A 17,549-nucleotide genomic window follows, 5' to 3' on the forward strand; every position below is an offset into this window, starting at 1 on the left:
AGGATAAGTAAATGGAGATCAAAATGTCAGCATTCTTACTGATGAAATTGTTGGTGAACACGGCTTTAGATCTGTGGCCAAGCAGACCTTTTAAAATCCTCTGCCCTGAATTAGAGAGATTGACTGACTTAGGTGGGCAAGCTAGGCTACCCTCAGAGAGAGCAAATCAGAATGCACCCTCTTTGCAGGCAGGATGACTTCAAAAATGGGAACCAGGAAAAGCTGAGCCACACATTACCCAGTACCTTCTCTCAGAGTCATTATTCAGGTTAGTTATGTTTTTTTCTCTAGAGAGCAGTAGTGAGGAGGCAGAAAGAGAAAAAAGAGATTCACTCTGTAACAGCACACATCTATCTGCTCTGACCTGTGGAGATCTGCCCCTCTCTGTCACATACAATTCTACTGGGACTGTGCATAAGAGTTCCTTACAGTCCACTCCTAAGTGCAGAGGTGGGCACATGACCCTGGCTTGAGTATTCATGGTACCCCATAACCTTGGGGTGGCCACAGGTCTCATGCAGGGCCAGCCGGGGTCATCATATGAAATGTGATATATGGATAAAGTCACTGGAGTCTAGAGAGTCTTTCTTTCGGGTCACAAGCCATAAGGATATACGACATATATATCACAAGCTGTGATAAGCAAAGAGGAATAGGACCTGGAGGAAGGGAGTCTTGATGACAGTGTTTGAACCTTGTTCCTAAAGTGACATTTTTCCTTACACTTACCAGTTATATGAGCCCTGTCTTAGTCCATTTAGTGTTGCTGTAAAGGACTGCCTGAGGCTGAGTTATTTATACAGAAAAGAGGTGTATTAGGCTTACAATTCTGATGCCTGGAAAAGTTCAAGATTGGGCATATCATGAGGGCCTCAGGCTGCTTCCACTCATGACAGGAGGTGAAGGGGAGCTGGTATGTGGAGAGATCACCTGGGGAGAGAGGGCAAGGGGGTGTGCCAGCCTGTTTTGAACAACCAGCTCTTGTAGGAACTAACAGAACTAGAACTCACTCACTCTCAAGGGAGGGGCACTAATTTATTTATAAGGGATTTGCCCCCATGATCCAAACACCTCCCAGAAGGCCCCATCTCCAATATTGGGGATCAGATTTCAACATGAGGCTTGGAGGACAAACTTCCAAACCATATCAAGCCCATATAGTTCCTTTTTTTGCTAGTTTGAGTTGGATTTCTGTTAGTTGTAGTAAAAAAAACTCTAGTTTTTATGTATTTTATTTTATTTTATTTTATTTTTTTAAGACAGAATCTCACTCTGTCTTCCAGGCTGAAATGCAGTGATGCCATCTCGGCTCACTGCAACCTCCACCTCCCCAGTTCAAGCAATTCTCTCGCCTCAGCCCCCTGTGTAACTGAGACTACAGGCATGCACCACCACACCTGGCTAATTTTTTTGTATTTTAGTAGAGATGGGGTTTCACAATGTTGCCCAGGCTGGCCTTGAACTCCTGAGCACAGGCAATCCACCTGCCTCAGCCTCCCAAAGTGCTGGGATTACAAGTGAGCCACCGTGCCTGACCCAGTGTAATATAGTCTTGAAACATGAGTTGGCATTTTTTAGGATAGGAAGGAAAGGACATTTCAGATAAAAGAAAAAGCATGAGCAGAACCCCGGAGGTTAGAAAGGTTCCGTTGTGGCTACCATAATACCAAACAAAAGAGCGAGAACTGAAAATGAAAGAAAACATCTTATGTGAAATAATGTTGCAAACACCCATTTCTAATAAAATAATTTAAAAAATAGAAATAGACATTTTCTTCGTGTGGTGAGGAGACTTCCAAACCAACAGTCACACTTACTCCCTTTTAAATTGAAAATAAAATAAGGATGTCTGTTATTGTCATTATTATTTAATATTGTATTGGGTGTTCTGGCTAGTGCAATAAGATTTGAAACAGAAATAAGAGGAATCATTATTAGAAAAAAAGAGACAAAAATACTTGCAGATGATGCAGTTGTATGCCTAAGTGTTCTCCAAATAAGAAAAATATACAAACCAGTAGCAATCTTGTATGCCATAAATAGCCAATTAGAAAATACAACAAGAGGTCCTATGCATGATAGTAAGAAATATATATATATATGATATTTTAAAATAAACTCAACGAGAGAGATATATGTATGACCTAAGAAAAACTACAAAACTTAACTGAGAAGCGTAAAATAACTTAAATAAGGAGACATCTTTTGTTTCTGGATAGAAAAACTAAATGTAAGCATTCTCAGCAAACTGACCCAAGAACAGAAAGCCAAGCACTGTATGTTCTCACTCATAGGTGGATGTTGAACAACAAGAACACGTGGACTCAGGGAGAAGAGCATCACACACAGGGGACAGTTGAGGGGGGGTAGGGGAGAGAATGGGGGATGGGGAGGGATAACATGGGGAGAAATGCCAGATATAGTATGCACCTAAAGTAAAATAAATAAATTTTAAAAAAAGAATATTAGGCCATGGCTCATGCCTATAATCTCAGCACTTTGGGAGGCTGTTATGGGCAGACTGCTTGAACTCAGGAGGTGCAGACCAGCTGGGCAACATGGTGAAACCCCATCTCTACTAAAAATACAAAAATTAGCCAGGCATGGTGGCATATGCCTGTAATCCCAGCTACTTGGGAGGCTGATTTGGGAAGATCAGTGTCACCTGAGCCCAGGAGTTGGGGGCTGTGGTGAGCCGTCATCATGTCACTGCACTCCAGCCTGGGTGACAGTGTGAGACCCAGTCTCAGAAAACAAACAAACACACCAAAACCAAAAGTTATAGCCCCAGATACGGATGGATGTGGCTTATAACACGTGGTGAACTGATGTAGCTGTTAGATGTCTGCAGTGTATGCATGTATTCACTATGTGCATAACTGTGTGGCTTGGTTTAACTGGATACCGTTTTCTGCATTTGCCTACTATTTCCTGATGATGAAATTGCACATTGCACATAGGCAAAGGCAAAATTCACATTCTGCTCCAATTGTTGCCTAATATACCAGTTGCCTTGGAGTGAAAAACAAGCATTATAGCAGAACTGACTATAAAATAATTGTTTCACTTTGAAAGATAAACTGCTTGGAGTACTTTATAAAAGTAAGTCTTGCCTTAACAAATATTAAAACAGTAAAGCACCTGTTATTTAAAATGTTGTGTTGGGAAAAGAAACTGGAAATCACATGAACATGCATAAATAGGGGACTGGTTAAATAAATGAGGGACCAACCATACTGCAGAACACTTAGCCATTTAAGAGTGAGGTGGCTGGGCGCGAGGGCTCACGCCTGTAATCCCCACACTCTGGAAGGCTGAGACAGGTGGATCAGTTGAGGTCAGGAGTTCAAGACCAGCCTGGCCAATGTGGTGAAACCCCGTCTCTACTAAACATACAAAAATTAGCCAGGTGTGGTGGCATGCGCCTGTAATCCCAGCTACTCAGGAGGCTGAGGCAGGAGAATCACTTGAACCCAGAGGTGTAGGTTGCAGTGAACAGAGATTGCACACCACTGCACTCCAGCCTGGGCAACAGAGCAAGATTCTGTCTCAGAAAAAAAAAATGAGGTAGATTCATGAGTATGAATCTGGGAAGCAGTCCAAAATATACTTTTAAGAGAAAAAAAAGATAAAGGGTAAAAGAACATGTATACTATAGCCATAGTTGTATTTTTGAAAGGATATATGTCTTTGTATTCCATGTATTTTCTTGTATAGGTACAGAATCTGGAGGAAAGCAAAATAAACTATTAACAGGAGACATACCACATTGAGTGGGAAGATATTTTTACTTTTTATTTTATAGTCTCTCTCCCTGTCTCATGAACATGCTTTGCCTTTGTAATTTTTTTTTTTTTTTTGAGGCAGTGTCTCACTCTGTTGCCCAGGCTGGAGAGCAGTGGTGTAGTCATAGCTCACTGCACTCCCGGGCTCAAAAAGCCCTCTCACCTCAGCCTCCCCAGTAGCTAGGGCTACAGGCACAAGCCACCATGCCCAGCTACTTTTAAACATTTTTTTGTAAAGGTAGGATTTAGCTATGTTGCTCAGGCTGGTCTTGAACTGCTGGGATTACAGGCGTGAGCTGCAGCATCTGGCCTGCTTCTGTAATTTTTAAATTAAAAGCGAATTTTAGGCCAGGCGCGGTGGCTCATGCCTGTAATCCCAGCACTTTATGAGGCCAAGGCGGGCGGATCATGAGGCCAGGAGTCCGAGACCAGCCTAGCCAGCATGGTGAAACCCCATCTCTACTAAAAATACAAAAAAATAGCCAGGCATGGTGGTGCACACCCGTAATCCCAGCTACTTGGGAGGCTGAGGCAGGAGAATTGCTTGAATCTGGCAGGTGGAGGTTACAGTGAGCCGAGATCCTGCCACTGCACTCCAGCCTGAGTGACAGAGAAAGACCCTGTCTCAAACAAAACAAAACAAAAAAACCCCACTAATTTTAAAGTGCTAAATTTGGAACTGAGACTAAAACAAATAAATAAATTTAATATGCTAGCATACATGTAGACACAGATTAGTGGAAAAATAGAAAATCCAGAAATATATGCTAGTATATTTAAGAATTTAATCCGTGATAAAGTACACATCATCAAAGCCAAAAGAAGAATGAGTAATGAATTGTATTAGGCTGTCTGATTTGTATTTTGGCAAAAATTCAAGTTACATATGTCTATATATTTCATATTTTATATATCAAAAGAAATTCAAACTGTATTAAGAGTTATGTAGAAAAAGTGAGATGCCATCTAGAAAAGTGTGATTATTTCTAAACTTTTAATTTCTTTTTCTTTTTCTTTTTTTTGAGACAGGGTCTTGCTTTGTTGCTGGAGTGCAGTGGAGTAACAGTTTACCGCAGCCTTGACCTCCCAGGCCCAGTGATTCTCTCACCTCAGCCTCCCGAGTAGCTGGGACTACAGGCACGCGCCACCATGCCTGGCTAATTTTTGTATTTTTAGTAGAGACAGGGTTTTGCCATGTTACCCAGGCTGGTCTCGAACTCCTGAGCTCAAGAGATCCATCCATCTCGGCCTCCCAAAGTGCTGGAATTACAGGCATGAGCGACTGTGCCTGGCCTAAACTTTTAATTTAAAAAAAATCAAATATATGGGTAATTTGAGTAGTATAAGCAATACCCATATACTGTTCACCTAGATTCACCAATTGCCAGCATTTGTCACATTTGCTCTCTCTCTCTCCACACACATGAACACACACATTATTTTTGGTGAGCCATTTTTGAGTTCATTACACTTCATCCCTAAATATTCAGCACATATCTCCTAAGAACAACAACATTCTTTCCTACATAACCTCAATATTGTTATCATGCACAATAAATTAATATTGATCAATGTCATCATCTAATATGCAGGCCACATTCATATTCCTGCTATAGTCCCAATCGTCTCCTTTATAACTGTTTTTTAAGAATTCCAATCCAAGTTCCAGTTGAGGACCATGCACTGCATAGTGTCATGACTCTCCACCCTCCCATAGAACAGTCCCCCTGCTTAAAAAAAAAAATCTTTCAAGACATTTGCAGAGCACTAGCTAGTTGTCTTTTGTTCTATAGAATATCTTACAATCTGGATTTTTCTGGTTACATCCTCACAACTAGTTTCAGGTTAAACAGTTTTGGCAAAATATATTATGGATGATATGTACTTCTCATTGCATCACATCTGCAGGCATACAATGTCAGTTTGCCCCATTATTTGTGGTGCTAAACTTCATCACTTATTTAAGGTGTTTTCCACCAGATTTCTCCATTGTAAAGTTACTGTTGTGGGAAGAATTTTGGCCCCCATGACCTTTTCCCCCAGTGCTTGTTACAGCAGTGAATATGTTTCACTGTATGGAAAATGGGCTTTTGCAGAGGTAATTAAGGTTACCAGTTGGCCAGTGCAGTGGCTCATACCTGTAATCGCAGCACTTTGGGAGGCTGAGGCAGGTGGATCACTTGAGGTCAGGAATTCAAAGCCAGCCTGGCCAACATGGTGAAACTCCATCTCTACTAAAAATACAAAAATTAGCTGGGCATGGTGGCACATGCCTGTAGTCTCAGCTGCTCGGGAGGTTGAGGCAGGAGAGTCGCTTGAACCTGGGAGGAGGAGATTGCAGTGAGCAGTGATTGCACCACTGCACTCCAGCCTGGGTGACAGAGTGAGACCCTGTCTCAAAAAGAAAAAAAGAAAAGAAAATAAATACAGGACCTTTCCCTTTATAATTACTGTAAACTGTGGGGTGGTACTTTGAGGTCATGTGAATATTTTGCTCCCCAACACCCAGGATCATCTGTTGATTATCCTTGCCTGAATCAGTTATTACTTTGGTGAGTGCAAAATGGTGGTTTTCTTTCTTTTTTTCCCTCACCTGAATTACATTTTATTTATTTATTTTATATTCAGCTTTACTGAAGTATAGTTGTAAATAAAAATTGTATATTTTAAAAAGTATACAACATGATGTTTTGATATATATATGTACATTGTGAAATGATTATCATAATGAGGCTAATAAATTAACATATCCATCACCTCACATAATTACTATTTTTTGATGTAGTAAGAACATTTAAGATCTACTCTTAGCAAATTTCAAGTATATACAAGAATATACAATACTATTAACTATATCAAGCATAATACAGTGTTATTAACTATAGTCACCATGCTGCACATTAGATCTCCAGAACTTATTCATCTTGCATAACTGAAACTCTACATCCTTTGACCAAAATCTAGGCAAATTTACAGAGACAAAAAGTAGACTTGTGGTTGCCTAGGGAGAGGGTGAGGGGATTGAGAGAAAAATGGGGAATGTCTGGGAATGGGTACAGGATTTCTTTTTGGAATGATGAAATGTTCTAAAATTGATTGTAGTGATGGATATACAACTTTGTGACTGTATACTAAGTCCTGTTGAATCGTACACTTTAAAAGGCTGGATTTTATGGCATCTGGATTTTATCTCTGTGATATTGTGATTTATAATCAATCTCATAATCCAATCACCTAATCTAAGCAGCCAGATCTTCATCATATACACTAATATATTATTCCAAATATGTATTAAATCTTTCTTGAGTACTTTCCATGTGCCAGGCAGGAAGACTTGACTTCATAATCTCATCTAAGCATCATAACAATCTTGTGAATATGTATATTATATCCAGAAAATGAGGCTCAGAGATGTTAGGTAATCCACAGTGGCTGAGCTGTGAGTTTAACCTAGGTGCAATTCCAAATACAGCACTCCTAACCTCTATGTAATAAGGTTTCAGTTGTATAGTGTGTGTTTTCTTTCTCTAGCTAGATTAAGACTAGGAGGGCAAGAATTTTATTTTGTGTTTCCTTCATAGTCTCTTCATTGTTATACTAGCTACTATACACAGTGCTCAATAAATGCTCAGTAAATACTTAATGAATGCCAAATGGAGCTGCAGCTAGTTGAAAATACCAATTTCTTCAAAAAGAATTTAGATAAAAAAAAAAAGAATTTAGATTTTAGATTCATGGGTAATATATTCATCATGGATCATTAAAAGAAGCAAGGATATTCGAGTCAATCCTCAATCCCCAAGATGTCTTAGTGGAGGAGGAACCACACTTTTCACAACCTTTGGTGCTGTCTTATGAGTACGAATTGATTGGGTCAGATGGATTATGGATCTGACCCAATGTGATCATTCTTAGATTCTTTGGGTCCTTTTCCGTTTCCTAGTGTCTCCTAGCCTAAAAGGGCATACCCTGCTGCTGATGCTTCTCCCTGTTTGTCTTTCCTTGCAGCCACGTCCCTTTTCTTGTACATTTGAATAAGGTATGGTGCCTATGGGAGGCAGGCATTGAAGTCCAACGGGCCAGGTTTTATCAAAGGTGGTCAACAATAATTACGATGTGGTGTCAAGCACGTTCATGCCTCTGAGCCTCAGCTTACTCATCAGTAAAATGGAACTAAACAAGCTTCCTCCTCCAAGATGTCAGCATCGTCAGAATTTCATATTTAATAGCTTAATATTTATAGACAGCTGGAGGCACATTATAGAGAGATTGGGGCCTATAAATCAATCTAGACAAGATTAATTATATGTGTACAGGTGGCTTGAAATCATCTTCCATTCTCCAGCTGCCTGCATTAGAAACACCCACAGTTGAGCGTGAGAGCTGAGGGGTCGGGATCAGATGTGTAGACAAGAAAGCTAAGGAAGGCAGACTGAGAGTGAGATGGAGACTCCCCTGCTGTGTTCCGCTTCACTCCTGAAACACACACACACACACACACACACACACACACACACAAACACATGCACCCAACTCCCCACCCATCACACCCCACCTACCTTCCCCATTCCTGCCCAGAATCGTTGGTCCTAACAGGCCACAGAGGTGGAAAATCCCATGGGTTCTTTCACCAGAAAGCCTCTTATTGTCCTGTTCTGACGACCAGCGAGGCAAATGGGAAAAGATTGCCCTCTCCCTTTTCTCGCTCCCCGCCACACCAGGCTTGCTAGTGAGGATGGGACGCAGTCTCAGGCCCCACGCAATCCTTCTGCAAAACCAAGAAGTGTGCGTGTTTTGTGTGTGTGTGTGTATTGTGTGTAGGGAGGAGGATTGGGGGTGGGATCCCATGACGTTACCAGCTCCGCCTCCCAGTGTATATAAGGGGTGCTTGGCGCGCAACGACCCCAAGCAGCAGCTTTGAAGCCTGAGCGACCGAACTCGGCAGCCCCAGCCCAACTCGGCTTAACTCTGTCTCACCGGACCCAGTCTGAGACTCTTTGCTCCCTAGATTTGCAACAGCTATCTGGTAAGCGTTGGGGACCGACACGTGTGTCGGAGGGGGGACGGCGAGGGTCCCGGCGTACCTAGGATTCTCTGGCAACCATGGTATGCAGTTGCATCAACGGAGCCCTGACCTGTTGCTGACTAGACCCTCGCCCCGGGAGTTAGGGCTCCCGTCTCCACCCCAGCTCCAGACCATTTCTAGATGGGGGCAGGAAAATCTGGGACCTGAGTCAGGGGACATCGGGTGGAACCCTTCCTCTCTGCTGAGGGGAGAGTGCGAGCCATCTCCGGCTGCCCTGGGGCCTCTCTCGGAGCGCATCTCCAAATCTTTAGATGTCGAAGCCCCGCCTCGCTGTTGATGCTTGCAGGTCAGCCTAGCAGGGCGGGAGGAAGTAGGGGAACATTTACTTACTCCCCTGGGCGACGGCAGCGCTAGTTGAGCCGTGTGGTCTTGGTGGGAAGGGATTGAATTGAGTCGGTGTTCACTTTTAATCTGCAGCGAGGTTGGTCTGCTCTCCCTCTGGGCGGTCTGAGAGCCGTGTCTGTTTGAAGCCCCTGGGACAAGCCCCTGTTGAAGGCGCTGGGGCAAGCCCCTGGGTCGAGCTCGGTTTAATTCCCAAATAGCCAACAGGCCATAGAACTGACACATTAGGTTTCAGGATTCCTGGGTTGAGATTAGGATAAACCCTATTGGTTCCTGGAAAGAGAAAGAGACCTAATATTGATTGAGCACTGACTAGGCACCAGCCACTCTACTTCAGGGGGCTTTCACCTGCCATTTCTGAAATTAGTCCTTCCAAAAACCTTGTAAGATATTGTGTTTCCTACTTGTTAATGAAGAAACTGAGGTTAGAGGTAAAGTGGCTTGCCTTTGTCCCTTCCGTATCCCCCTCTCCATTTCCCCACAGCTCCTTTGCTTGGTGGAGTGAGTCTTGTAATGGGCTTTTAGAGCTTAGAGATAGTGAGCCCTATTGAAGGGCTTTTGTCTTGTTTTTCACCAGATCCTAGCATCCTCTTCAATTCCTGCTAGAATGCCGTGGCAAGCATTTCACAGATTTGGTCAAAAGCTGTTACGAAGACGTACACTGGAGTCAGGCATGGCTGAGACTCGCCTTGCCAGATGCCTAACCACTCTGGATTTAGTGGCCCTGGGTGTCGGCAGCACATTGGGTGCAGGCGTGTATGTCCTGGCTGGTGAGGTGGCCAAAGATAAAGCAGGACCATCCATTGTGATCTGCTTTTTGGTGGCTGCCGTGTCTTCTGTGTTGGCTGGGCTGTGCTATGCGGAGTTTGGTGCCCGGGTTCCCCGTTCTGGTTCGGCATATCTCTACAGCTATGTCACTGTGGGTGAACTCTGGGCCTTCACCACTGGCTGGAACCTCATCCTCTCCTATGTCATTGGTGAGATATGGTGGGGAAGGGAGGGAACTGGAGTAGCCAGCAAATGGGTTTGGGGTCAGGAAATCTGGGTGGAATGGTGAGGCCAAAGTATTCTTTTTAATATTCACAGGACCTCAATCCCCCTAAATATGTGGGTTTGTTGGGGGATCTGGGAGGGTTGAAGGTGTGGAGAAATTGGTCATTCTACCCAGTTCTGTCCTGGTTTCCTTAATTAAGTGAATGGTTTTTGTTCTTAAAAAGTAAGAATAGGCTGGGTGCAGTGGCTCACGCCTGTAATCCCAACACTTTGGGAGGCCGAGGCAGACAGATCACCTGAGGTCAGGAGTTCAAGACCAGCCTGGCCAGCATGGTGAAACCCCGTCTCTATTAAAAATACAAAAGTTAGCCGGGCATGGTGGCTCATGCCTGTAGTCCCTGCTACTTGGGAGGTTGAGGCAGGAGAATCTCTTGAACCTGGGAGGCAGAGGTTGCAGGGAGCCGAGATTGTGCCACTGCACTCCATCCTCGGCAACAGAGTGAGACTTGGTCTCAAAACAAAACAAAAGTAAGAATAGGTGAAAATGGCAGGGATTTGTGTGAGCCTGGGGTCCAGGAAGAAGGGAACTTGACATGTTTCTCCCTCTGCCACACCAGGTACAGCCAGTGTGGCCCGGGCCTGGAGCTCTGCTTTTGACAACCTGATTGGGAACCACATCTCTACGGCTCTGCAGGGGTCCGTGGCACTGCATGTGCCCCAAGTCCTTGCAGAATATCCAGATTTCTTTGCTTTGGGCCTTGTGTTCCTGCTCACTGGTGAGGCAAAGAGAAGGGTATAATGGTAGGGGTTGGGCCAGGAGGGGCTAGGCCCTGGGGCCAGGGATAATGATGGGGGATGGCCCTGAGAAGGGTTTAAGGAGGGTGATAATGTTGGGGAAAAAGAAAAGCTGGGAAAGAACCTAGAGGCAGTGGGAAACAAAGCTTGGACTGAGGACTTTCTGGGAGTCCTGAATGCATTTCTCCCACAGGATTGTTGGCTCTCGGGGCTAGTGAGTCGGCCTTGGTTACCAAAGTGTTCACAGCTGTGAACCTTTTGGTTCTTGGGTTCATCATCATCTCTGGCTTCATTAAGGGGGACCTGAACAACTGGAAGCTCACGGAAGAGGACTACCAATTGGCCATGGCTGAAATCAATGACACCTATAGGTTAGATGGTCACTCTTTGGAGCTGCAGAATTGGGAAAAGGAAAGGGAAGAGGGGGATCTGTGCTGAAGGATTCTGGATGGGGATGGGGAAGAATGGGAGGCTAGGCTTTAAAGACCTAGCTAACTAGTTTGGCATTAGAGAAAAAATACAGAGTTGGTTGAACACACCCTTACTTTCTCCTTCCCTTCTTCCATTGTAGCTTGGGCCCTCTAGGCTCTGGAGGATTTGTGCCTTTCGGCTTCGAGGGAATTCTTCGAGGAGCAGCAACCTGTTTCTATGCATTTGTTGGTTTCGACTGTATTGCTACCACTGGTAACATAGTCATTCCATTCTCTTTGGGGCTTGGGCACAGTGTGTGCCCAGACTGCATGCAGACTGGGGTTGGTAGAGGAGTGGGCCTGCTTCCCTGATGCAGAACTTTGTGCCCCTTCCTGCAGGAGAGGAAGCCCAGAATCCCCAGCGTTCCATCCCGATGGGCATTGTGATCTCACTATCTGTCTGCTTTTTTGCGTATTTTGGTGTCTCTTCTGCACTCACCCTCATGATGCCTTACTACCAGCTTCAGCCTGAGAGCCCTTTGCCTGAGGCATTTCTCTACACTGGATGGGCTTCTGCCCGCTATGTTGTGGCTGTTGGCTCCCTCTGTGCTCTTTCTACAAGGTCAGTGTCAAATGTTTGTTTTCTTGTGCTGTCAGAGTTTCAGGTTATAGCATTCAGTACCAGAGAATACCCCTAAAAAGGGCTGTGAGGGGAAGGTGGAGACTCCTTAAACATACAGGCTTCAGAAGAGAGATCTCAGTCAACTCATGCCACCCTGGGCATTCTCCTCTCCAGCCTCTTGGGCTCCATGTTCCCCATGCCTCGGGTGATCTATGCAATGGCAGAGGATGGCCTCCTGTTCCGCATACTTGCTCGGATCCACACTGGCACACACACCCCCATCGTAGCCACTGTGGTTTCTGGCATTATTGCAGGTAAAAAAAACCCTCTTTCCCCTTCCCTTAGCTGTTTCACCAACTTCTTTAACTTTGCCACTCCCTTTTCTCATTTCTTGTTTCCTGCCAATTAATTTTAGCATTCATGGCATTCCTCTTCAAACTCACTGATCTTGTGGACCTCATGTCAATTGGGACCCTGCTTGCTTACTCCCTGGTGTCAATTTGTGTTCTCATCCTCAGGTAAGACTCTATTCCTCTGCATGCGGTGATTTGGATTTTTATTCTTAGATGAGGAATGGTGGGGATCTGTTCCTCTTTCCTCCTCTGCCTTCATCATCCCAATTATCTTTGAGGAATCTGAATATCTCACCCTGTCAAAAAGAACTTCCCTTAATGGTGATGAGGAAGGTCAAGCTGCCTGTGAGAAGATGGTAAAATGAGTAAAGGCTGTTCTTAATACTGCCATCTTACTTTTGCCTCAGGTATCAGCCTGAACAGGAGATAAAGATTGGGGAAGAAATGGAGTTGCAGGAGGAGACGATAACTACTGAATCAGAGAAGCTGACCCTATGGGGACTATTTTTCCCACTCAACTCCATCCCCACTCCAGTCTCTGGCCAAGTTGTCTATGTTTGTTCCTCATTGCTTGGTGAGCAGTGGAATTTTTATCTGGGGTGGCCCTGAGGTCAGCGTGTTTGGGTGGAAGTGTGTAGCACTTGGTGGCTGAGGAAGAACTAGAGAGAGAGTGACTCTCCTTGGAATGGGGTTTCTAACGTCTTAGCATGTTGGTCTCAAGAGCTGGTTTTGATGTCTCTCAACTTGACCTTTAAAGCTGTCCTGCTGACTGCTCTTTGCCTGGTGCTGGCCCAGTGGGGAGTTCCACTGCTTTCTGGAGACCCGGTGCGGATTACAGTGGTTGTGTTGCTCCTGCTACTCATTATTGGGATCATTGCGGTCATCTGGAGACAGCCACAGAGCTCCATTCCCCTTCACTTTAAGGTAAATGACCTCTCTCTTTTTTCCTTGCCAACCCACCTTGGGAGAATAGGCTTCAGATATCTTGAAAGTTTATAGATATTCTTTATTGAATGTGAAAGGGAAGATATAGGAGGTACTTAGGCCAAAGACGACTTCTCTGACCCTCTTTGGTTCCTTTCCAGTTCCATTTACCCGAACTGCAAATTCTCAGTCTCATGAGGCATGCTAATACTGAAATACAGAGAACGAGTAAGGGTTGGACTTGCCCTTTTCTGGCCTGCATAGGATAGGGATCTCTTTCTAGGTCACCCTGTGGTATGTACAAAGAAGATTTTACTTTGTTTTCAGGTGCCGGCTTTGCCTTTCCTCCCACTAGTGAGCATCTTTGTGAATATTTACCTTATGATGCAGATGACGGCTGGTACCTGGGCCCGATTTGGGGTCTGGATGCTGATTGGTAGGTATCCACTTGGGAAGAGTAGGCTTCTTGGGTGTCCTAGCCCACCTCCTTTCCCTCTTGGTCTCAAGTAGGAGACCTATGAAGGCTTTACACCCCCACCTCACAGCTACATTTCCCCACTAGGTTTTGCTATCTACTTTGGCTATGGGATCCGGCACAGCCTGGAAGAGGTTAAGAGTAATCAACGCTCACGCAAGTCTAGGGCCAAAACTAGCAGTATCTATGTCCACAGAGTTTGACATCGTCACACCTGAATGCTGTCTGGTCCCCTGCACAATAATGGAGAGTACTCCCCACCCTAGTGAGCGCTTGCCCTCCCCTGTGATAGTGGTGGTGGATACTAATAGAGCTCTGTATGATGTGAAGGATGTGTCTTTGCTATTTCTTGCCTGTTTTAACCTGTCTGCTTCTAAATGATGTCTAGCTGCTTACTAACTTTAAAAAATGATATTAAAAGAAAGTAGAAAAAGAAACTGTGTCCTCTTTTTTGCTTGCTAGAGATGATGTAGATTCCTACTTTAAAAGTGAAGAGCCTCAGAGAAGTGTCCTTTGTGTTTTCTTCAGTCACCACAAAAGCATCTGCTGTGCTTGCGATGCTTCTTCTTGAATCAGGGTTTGAGGAGGGTGGTGTAAGTAGGTAGCCACCTGGTCCAGTCACACTTAAAGGAATGGTCTTGAGATATGTTTTCCCCTCATTACACTAAGGGTTCGGTTCCAGATAAGTAGACAGCAACACTTGTCCCTGGGATTTGGGGGTGGACTCTGATCACAACACTGACATTGGTTAGATCCTGCACTGAAACCATTGGCTTCTGTTCCACCTCTTCTAGTTGGACCAGTCGCACACTCCTGTGGCTGCCTGGGCAACAGAAATTTTGGCTGGGGTGTTTGGCACTGCTGGGAGGAGTAGGGGATAGTTGGGGGTTTTGGTAAGGGACAATATATATTAATATATGGATACTGATTGCTACAGAAGTAGTAGGGAAGTAGATGTCAGAGCTCTGTTCAGACCAAGAACTATTTATCAATTTATTCAACAAACATAGGTGAAGCTCCTATAAATTAGGTCCTGTCCTGGGTGCTGGGGGTACAAATGTGAATGAAACATAATCGCTGCCCTCAGGAAACTCACAATCTTGGGAAGGAGACAAGCAGGTAAACATGACTACAAAATAATGTGATTTGTACCAGGGCAGTGCGGAGTGCTGTGGAAGCACAAAGAGGGACATGCTTGACCTGAGTCTGCTGTAGATGCTTAAGAAGTGGACTGACGGAAGAGCTTGGCTGTCAGTGTACAGTGTGCAAGAAACCATGAAAGTATGAAAAAACAGATTCAAATTGTGTTTGGGGTGTGGGATACAGCTTAATGTGGCTGGAGGGTAGCATATATGAAGCTGTGGTTTAAAAGGCTGTATACATGGCCTTGTACACTATGGAATTTAGATGTTATAAGTGTGTGTGTGTTTGTGGAGAAAAAGGTGAGAAGGCCAGGTGCATTGGCTCAGGCCTGTAATTCCAACACTCTGGGAGGCTGAGGTGGCTGGATCACTTGAACCCACGAGTTCCAGACCAGCCTGGGCAATATGGTGAGACCCCATTTCTACAAAAAATAGAAAAAATTAGCTGGATGTGGTGGTACACATCTGTAGTCCCAGCTACTTAGGAGGCTGAGGTGGGAAGGATCCCTTGAGCCTGGGAAGTTGAGTCTGTAGTGAGGTGTGATGGTGCCACTGTACTCCAGCCTGGATGACAGAGTGAGAATCTGTTTCACATACACAAAAAAAGGTGGGGAGTCACTGGACAACTCCAAGCCAGGAGATGGTTGGATTTGTTAGTGTGAGTGTGGCAGCAGCAAGGAAGATGGCTTGGAAGTGAGTGGGGCAAGCTAGAGCAGGAAAATAATAGCCACCATTTATTGAGTATTTATTATATTCCATTACTCTGCATATAATCTTATTAAGTCCTTTCGATAACCCTATGAAGTAGATGTTATGGTAGTTATTTTTAGCAGATGAGGAAATTGGCTTTAGGTGAGAGATATGCTTTAGGCCACATAATATAGAAACGTCAGGGCCAGGAAAAGAAGCCCAGTTTTGTTTGACTCTGCAGCTTATACTCTAACCACTATGCAGTATTGCTAGTAGTAATTGGCTGCAGTCATTTGGGCAAAATATTTCAGAGTTTTGATCAGTTGAATGTAGGGGATAAAAAAGAAGTGAGTGACATCTGGGTAAAGTTTCTAGGTGAATGATCAAACCATTAACTAATATAAGGGAGCATGAGAGGAAAAGAATATTTGGAAAATAATAAATTCAGTTCCAGGTATGATGAGTTTATAAACATACATGTGCTTTTAGCTTCATATATAGGTGAAGATATACAGGCCTACAATTGAAATTTGGAGCTAAGATAGAGGCCTGGGCTAAAGTTATAGATTTAAGGGTCAACAACTCAGAGGACATATATAATGTCATAGAGGCTGTGTGGGGCCAAGATGACCTTCAGGCAAAATAAACTAAACCAAAAGAAAAAAAGTATTTTGCAGCACAAATTGTATCATTTCCTTTACACACAAACAGCTCTTACAATCAATAGGAAAGAAATGAACAACCTGATAGAAAAATGAGCAAAGGATGTAAATAGTTTACAGAAAAGAATATAAAACAAAAACAAATAGAAGAGGGATGCTCAACTTCACGTTAGTTCTTACCTTACGGACTGACAAACAAATTTAAATGATGAGGCAAAAGTGAGGGTAAACAAACAGGTAGTCTCATGCATGATGGTAATATACATTCTTGTAAACTTTTGTGGAAGGCAATTTGATGATAAGAATTAAAAACTCATTCCTTTTCATCTGACAATTCCACCCCACCACCTGAATTTTAAAATTTACATATATATAGGGAAAATTCACATACGTATAAGGATGTTTACTTTTCTTTTTTTTTTGCTTTTTTTTTGAGATCAGTTCTCATTCTCAATCTGTTACCCAGGCTGGAGTGTAGTGGTGCAATCACAGCTCACTGCAGCCTGGAACTCCTGAGATCCAGGGGATCTTCCCAACTCAGCCTCTCCAGTAGCTGGCAAGGATGGTTACTTTTGCAGGAATTTAAAAAATTATAGGAATTTTAAAAATTTACATGTGTATAAACATTTAAAAATTTACACGTGTAAAAGGATGTTTACTGTGGCATTGTTAATAATAGCATAAAACTTGGAAGCCATCTAATGTGCATCGGCAAGAAACTAGTTAAACAAGTTATAATACATTAACTCAGAGGAATACTTATGCAGCCATTAAAACATAAGAGATTTGTATGTGCCAATAGGTGATACAAAAGACCTTCAAGATATTCTCTTAAGTAATAACAAAAACAAGTCACAAGGTGCAGAATATTTGTGAAAGAACAGAAGAGAATGTATTTTTACATCGTATTTTTTTCTCGAAAAATATATAAGAAACTGTTGATCTCTGGTTTCTCTTCCGTACTTTTTCCCTTTTTTTTTTTTTTTTTTTACTGAGTAAGAACATTACTTTTTTCATTCCTTTTATAATGATCATAATAGTAAAAGATTAGGGGAACTAACATCTAAGGGATAGACAGAGGAGGGGGACTCAATAAAGGAGCTGAAGAGGGATGACTGAAAAGACAGGAGAGTGGTATGGAAGTCTAGGGAGAAAATAACTTTTCAGGAACAATGAATAGGCTATGCCCCAAGTCCACAATGCCAAATACTGCCTAGAGAGCCAAGGTAAATAAGATAAGGACAGAACAGGGTTCACTGGTTTTTGTCAG

General features: G+C 43.5%; 1 protein-coding gene across 1 annotated transcript; it reads left to right on the forward strand.

The window, feature by feature from the left end:
* Positions 1-9,820: 9,820 nt before the first annotated feature.
* SLC7A3 (solute carrier family 7 member 3) lies at positions 9,821-14,135 on the forward strand. The gene is made up of 11 exons (XM_012475020.2): positions 9,821-10,190; positions 10,824-10,982; positions 11,195-11,372; positions 11,573-11,685; positions 11,811-12,033; positions 12,208-12,347; positions 12,449-12,551; positions 12,794-12,960; positions 13,144-13,310; positions 13,638-13,746; positions 13,873-14,135. The coding sequence occupies exons 1-11, from the start codon at positions 9,821-9,823 to the stop codon at positions 13,986-13,988; spliced, it is 1,845 nt and encodes a 614-aa protein (XP_012330443.1). The 3' UTR covers positions 13,989-14,135.
* Positions 14,136-17,549: the final 3,414 nt, after the last annotated feature.

The sequence above is a fragment of the Aotus nancymaae genome, unplaced genomic scaffold (genome assembly GCF_030222135.1).
Source record: "Aotus nancymaae isolate 86718 unplaced genomic scaffold, 86718_ANA_hifiasm-v0.15.2.pri h1tg000081l, whole genome shotgun sequence".
In the NCBI taxonomy this organism is placed as follows: Eukaryota; Metazoa; Chordata; class Mammalia; order Primates; family Aotidae; genus Aotus; species Aotus nancymaae.

What these genes read in the sequence shown, in the direction of transcription:
- SLC7A3 (XM_012475020.2), top strand. Translation starts at nt 9,821, where the DNA reads ATGCCGTGGCAAGCATTTCACAGATTTGGTCAAAAGCTGTTACGAAGA. An exon ending in CGACTGTATTGCTACCACTG is followed by an intron (nt 11,686 to 11,810) that starts GTAACATAGTCA and finishes CCCTTCCTGCAG; the next exon opens with GAGAGGAAGCCCAGAATCCC. An exon ending in ATTTGTGTTCTCATCCTCAG is followed by an intron (nt 12,552 to 12,793) that starts GTAAGACTCTAT and finishes CTTTTGCCTCAG; the next exon opens with GTATCAGCCTGAACAGGAGA.